Source organism: Echinops telfairi, unplaced genomic scaffold (genome assembly GCF_000313985.2).
Source record: "Echinops telfairi isolate 266 unplaced genomic scaffold, ASM31398v2 ScPeMD7_7463;HRSCAF=8501, whole genome shotgun sequence".
In the NCBI taxonomy this organism is placed as follows: domain Eukaryota; kingdom Metazoa; phylum Chordata; class Mammalia; order Afrosoricida; family Tenrecidae; genus Echinops; species Echinops telfairi.
The window spans coordinates 1,740,217-1,746,005 of NW_022111363.1; the positions used below are offsets into that span (position 1 = coordinate 1,740,217).

At 54.6% G+C, this 5,789-nt stretch overlaps 1 protein-coding gene across 1 annotated transcript; it reads left to right on the forward strand.

The window, feature by feature from the left end:
- The first annotated feature begins 263 nt into the window (after nucleotides 1-263).
- Nucleotides 264-2,985, forward strand: THY1 (Thy-1 cell surface antigen). Its single transcript, XM_004712765.2, has 3 exons — nucleotides 264-581; nucleotides 977-1,312; nucleotides 1,767-2,985. Exons 1-3 carry the CDS (start codon nucleotides 377-379, stop codon nucleotides 1,877-1,879), a joined length of 654 nt encoding a protein of 217 aa, XP_004712822.2. The 5' UTR covers nucleotides 264-376; the 3' UTR covers nucleotides 1,880-2,985.
- The last annotated feature ends 2,804 nt before the right edge of the window (nucleotides 2,986-5,789 follow it).

The window sequence follows — 5,789 nt, forward strand, 5'->3', positions numbered from 1 at the left end:
TTTCCTGAAGAAGTAGGGGAATTGTAAAGAAAGTCGCTCAAAGTCAATTTGCTAATAAGTATTCATCGTCAGGCTCAGCTCCCCGAACCAAAGCCAACTCACAGCCACCTAATCTATGCCAACTCACAGCGAGCCCTGGTGCCACAGTGGTTGCAAGCTGGGCTGCTAACTGCACAGTTGGCAGTTCAAAACCACCAGCCTCTCCTCAGGAGAAAGATGGGGCTTTCTCCTCCCGTAGAGTTTCCGGCTCAGAAACCCAGAGGGGCATTTCCCCCATCCTATAGGGTCTCTATGAGACACAGATACATGCTACCATAAGGGACTTTCTCCCCTCTCCCCCCTTCCCCATGTTCTTGAGAGAGGAAATCAAGTGGCAATGAGATGTGGGAAGGGGTGGAGAGAGGGTGTGCATGCCCCACCCATGGGCATCATGGCGGGTCTCCCAGGGGCACCCACCGCCTTAGCAAGTGTGGCCTGCTGGCCCTACCTCTTGACTAATTCATACCCTATTCCCACCCCAGATCCAGGGCTGTGCTTGGACACCATGAACTCCGCGGTCACCTTTGTTCTCCTGCTGACAGGTACTGGACCAGGGCAGGGCTGGGGGCCTCTTCCCCCTCAGACCAAATCGCATTCACAGCCATCGAATCAGTGCTGACTCAATGACTCCCCTGTGGGTTTCTGAGACGGGACCTGTTGACGGGAGTAGAAAGCCCAGTCTTTATTCCGCAGAGCTGCTGGTAGTTTCAAACTGCCGACCTTGAGGGCCACAGCCCAACATATAACCACTACACCACCAGGGTTCACAAGAGGGCGATGCCGGGGTCTACAGTGGGGAGGCTGGACTGCTCCTTGGAGACCCCAGGGGTGGGAGAGGGGCTCAGATGGCAGACCCTGTGCCCTCTAAGACCTGGCATGATCTGGGCTTTTAACGTGTGAGCACTTCCCAACTCGGAGGGGGCACTGCTGGTGTCAGTCTTTCAGGTGGCCTGGGGGCAGAAGGTGACAAGCCTGACGGCCTGCCTGTCAAACCAGAGCCTGCGGCTAGACTGCCGCCATGAGAACACCACCACCTTGCCCATGCAGTATGGGTTCAGCATGACGCGGGAGACAAAGAAGCACGTGATCTATGGCGCCATCGGGGTGCCTGAGCACTCCTACCGCGCCCGGACCAACCTCAACAGCAAGCACAACATCAAGGTCCTCTACATAAGTGGCTTCACGAGCAAGGACGAGGGCATCTACACGTGTGAGCTCCACCAGTCTGGCCAGCCCCCCCTCATCTCCAGCATGAACGTCTCAGTTCTCAAAGGTGAGGCAGGCACCCAGCGCAGGGCCCAGTCAACAGGAAGCAAGCAGGGAGGTGAGGCAGCTGGCAGTCCTGAGAGAGGAGCCCTGCTTCCTGCCCTCAGGTGCTGCCTGGTCTCCTGGGGAACCATTGCCTTCTCTGTGACAAAGGGGGTACCAAGGGAGAGGCAGAGTGAGGCTGTGGACAGACTGGTACCTGAACTCTGAGCAGGTCATTCGGCCTCTCTCTTTCTGGGAAATGAGACCAACACACCTAGCTGCTCCTCCTCTCTTTGTGACCACGCCCAGCGAGGATTTGGGAAATGATGTGGGTTCCAGGGAAGCACGGTCCTCCTGTTGAGATCTGGCCATGAAGTTCCTAATCCCAGGGCAGTGCGTCCGGCTTTGGGCCGACGCTTACCTAAGTCTTGGTCCCTCTTCTGTCCTACCCTGTCCCCTACCCCATCCTCTCTCCGCAGACAAGTTGGTCATGTGTGGGGCCGTAAGCCTGCTGACCCAGCACACCTCGTGGCTGCTGCTGCTGCTGCTCTCCCCGCCTCTCCTCCAGGCCCTGGGTTTCGTCTCACTGTGAGTGGTTGGGTCCACTGAAGATACGGAGAGCCACGAGGCCCAGTCCAGAGATCCTCGTTCTCCGAGGGGGCTGACCTCCGCCCCGAGTCCCTCACACACCTCGGGGAAGAGTGGAGGCTCCACCCGTCCTAAGGAACCCAAATGCTGCATGCCATTCCCCACCCACCCCTACTGCCGCCCACCACGGGGCCCCTTGTACACCCTCTCTGCACTCCCCTGGCCCTCCTTTGTACTCCTTGTTCCAGAGCCGCGCTGTCCCGTTTATTAGGGCTTATCCTTTCTTTCCTTCCGCAGTTTGTGAAAAGGGAGGGCTGGGTTGGAGGATGCAGGGGACAGTGGGGAGCCAGTCCCTGGGGAACCAGAGCCCGGGAAGAGACCAAGAGGAATGGGGCTGGCATGTCTGAGGGTAGCGCTGACGTGGGTGCTGAGACCAGACCTCAGCAGGCAGGGGTAGCACCTGAAGACCTCAGAGGTCAAGGCCCCACTGATAGCCAAGCTCCTGTGGCCATCACGTCAGGGGGGCACAGAACAGCACACCCCCAGCAGGAGAGTCCCCTCCTTACCACATAGACGTCCTCCAGAGGCTGAGGGCCAGGGAGCTGGAGACACCGTCCACACCAGGAGCAGTGCTGATGGTACCCAAGGAAGCCAGAAACATGAGCTCACTGGCCCTCACATCGGTGGGGCCGACTGGCCCGATGAGCACTAGAGAAGGCAGCAGAGAGCAAGCTCCTCCAGCCCCTGCCCAAGAGCTTCCATAACTCTCCACTGAAGCCAACCCGTCGTCAGTCGGGCTGGCTGGTGTCCCAGAGCCCCGCAACCTGGCCCAAGTATTTCTATAAGAGGCTTTCTTCTCCCTCCCCTATCAGTGTGAGCCCCTGCTTGCTGGTGCCTGAGCCTTGTCCCCACAGGCCTGCCTTCTCAGAGACCTTGGGCGCCTGAGGCAGGCCATGCCGTGAGACCCATGGGTGAAATGGCTTTTCCCAATGCCCAGCTCCCCACCAACAGCCCTGCCCTGCCCTGTGACCGTGTGAAGTGCCACACAGCTTCTGGCATCTCGTTGAGGAAAAACAAAACTGTACAATAAAACCATGGAAGGCTCTGGAATCAGCCTTGTGTCCTATCTCTGCGTTGCTTCTCCATCGCCCCAGGCCCACCTCCCTTTCCTGGTGTCTCCATAGGCAGGAGGTCCCACTTGCCACCTCTCCCCTTGCCTTCTCCCCAACTTTTAGTGGCACCCAGCCCCCACTTTCATCCCCCTCCACCTAGGACCCACAGCTACATGCTGGCCTTTTCAGGAAAACCGACATGTTTGCTTGGTGATGCGTCACATCTCTGCTGGCACCGCACCACACACTCAGCTGCCAGGGTTTCTCCTCCTGAGGCTCAGTACCAGGTGCTGGAGGAGGTAGGGGGTATTAGCCCCATCCCTCACCCTGCTCCCCCCAAAGTAATGAGGGACAGGGTGGTCCTGGAGTCCAGTTCCAGCCCTGAGCCAGCGTTCCGGGTTTGCTAGGACGTCAGAGGCAGTGAATGCCCAGAGGCTGACTCATTTGGTATTTAACACCAAGCAGATGATCCCTCCAGAGCATTTTTTGCTTAAAGGCCCAGATCTACATTTATGCCACTGGCTCCCCCTCTGCTTGCCACCTCGCATCTCCGCCTGTGCCTTGTTGGCAGTGCCTGTAGTAACAGTGCCCAACAGGGATGGGAACACCACCATGCCGCTGTGTCAGGCTGTCCCTGAGGGGGGCTGGTGGTCGCTCACAGGGCGCAAGGACACCCTTGACACTCGGGCCCCCACATGACCGACCTGCGTGGAGCGCTGACTACCGTGGCAAGGAAAGGCGTCTTTGTTGTCTTTTGAAGTCATTTATTTTACTTTTATTGTGAAAATAGACACATCAAAAAGACACTAATTTAGGTCATGTCCACGTGCACATTTCCGAGAGCGTGATTGCGGTCTTGCAGTTGTGAAATCTTGCTCGCGCTCTTCTGCGTGCTCCCTCCGCCTGCGGTGCACACTCACTGCCCCCGAAGGCCCTGGTCTCCTGTCCCAGTTGCTTTTGTCAGTTTGACCCCGTAATAACAGACCTTAAAAAGAGCAGAACCCTCAGATCAGATGGTCTTTACTCGTGACGCTAAACAGCTCTGTGGCTTTCGGAGACTTCAGGAACTAGTTTGGGTTGAAGGGTTAAAGGTTATCTCGGTCATAATTGCAGGGATTCATCCACTCTGGATGGGTCCAGGAAGTCTGGAATCCAGGGGGATTTGGAAGTTAGTCCTGCAAGTTTCCCTGTCTGATCAGGCTCCTTCTGTAAGATCTTTGATCCAAGGCTTCAGGGAGGAAAGCAGGCACCACTGAGCTCTGGCTCACGGCCAAGGAGCCCGTTGTTTGCGGAGGTGTGGGGCGCCCCTTCCACGCTCCCCTCCACTCGAGACTGGCCTGCTCCCTCTCTTGCTCCGGGCAAGTAGAGGCCAGTCTTTGGGCTGTGGATGTGGATGGTGGCTCGCAACTGTTTAGGCTCTCAGGCACTAAGCAAACAGGAGGTGGCATGGAAGCACTAAACAGAGTATTAGGTCAATTAATTGAAATGTCCCATGAAATCAGGACCCTAATTCTCCAAGAAACTATGGTAACTCCCATGAGGGGCCTGGTTGTGAATGAACAGCTTCAATACCTACCCTTTTTTTTTTTTTTTTGAGGGGGTGGGAGTCATTGTAAACTTATCTATCACAAAATAAAATAAAAACATATCCATCCCACAGCTTTTGCCACTCAACTTTTTACAGGTGTACAGTTACTGACAGCAAGAATTGGCTACACAGTGCTTACCCCTTAATCAGTGCAATGTTTCCATCACCTTAAACTGAAACTCAGTACTTCATAAGCAAGTACCATCCCCCCCCTTACATTTGATCCCTGTACGTCTGCCTGCTCCTGTCTTTTTGCCAGTGAAGTCCAACATCACTGTCCTTTTGCGATGGGCTTATTCACTGAGCATAATGTCCCCACGTTGCATCCCCACAGCAGCAGGTAGCAAGACTTCATTTCTCTCACTGTGCAGAAGGAGTCCGTTGTACCTGCAGGCTGCATGTTTGTATCCACGCACCTGCTGCTCGGCACTGAGGCTGGTCCCACCTCTGGCCTCCTCTAACTGCCGCCGCCATGACCGCGGGGACACACATCTCTGGACCTTGATTCTTTCACACCTGGGCTGGGAGCGTCGTGTCCGCTGGTGGTTCTGTTTGGTGGTTTCTGGTGAACCGCATGGTTTCCAACAGAGACGGCGCCATGCGGCATTCCCAACAGCCAGTGAAGTCTTGTCATTTCCTTGCACCCTGGCCGACTGCTGTGGTTTTGTTTCTTGCTTTTGTCGTAGCCCTCCGAGGGGAGTCACATGGATCTTCTTGTGGTTTCACGTCACATTGTCTGATGGCTAATGACATTGAGCCTCTTTTCCTGGGTTTGGTGGCCATTCGAATATCCTCGTTGGCCAAATTTGTATTCAAGTCCTTCGCCCATTTTATGACTGGGTGGTCTTGCTGTTGTTAAAACATTATATATTTTTGGTTACCAGATTCTTGTTGGATATAGAGCTGCTAAAGATATTTTGACTTTTCACTTTTTAACCCACAAATCAGTCTTTATTTATGAATCACTCTTGTGGAGTTACAATATTGTGGGGGTTAAAAATATTGAAAAGAGACATTTACTCTCAAAATATTTGTAATCTCAAAAAGGTTCCCCCCTTTCTGTCCCACCTTCCCTCCACCCTCCGGTATCGCCACTCACCACTGGTCCTGAAAAGATAATCTCTCCTGGATTCCCTGTGTTTCCAGTTCCTATCTGTACCAGTGTACATCCTCTGGTCTAGCCAAATTTGTAAGGTAGAATTGAGATCATGATA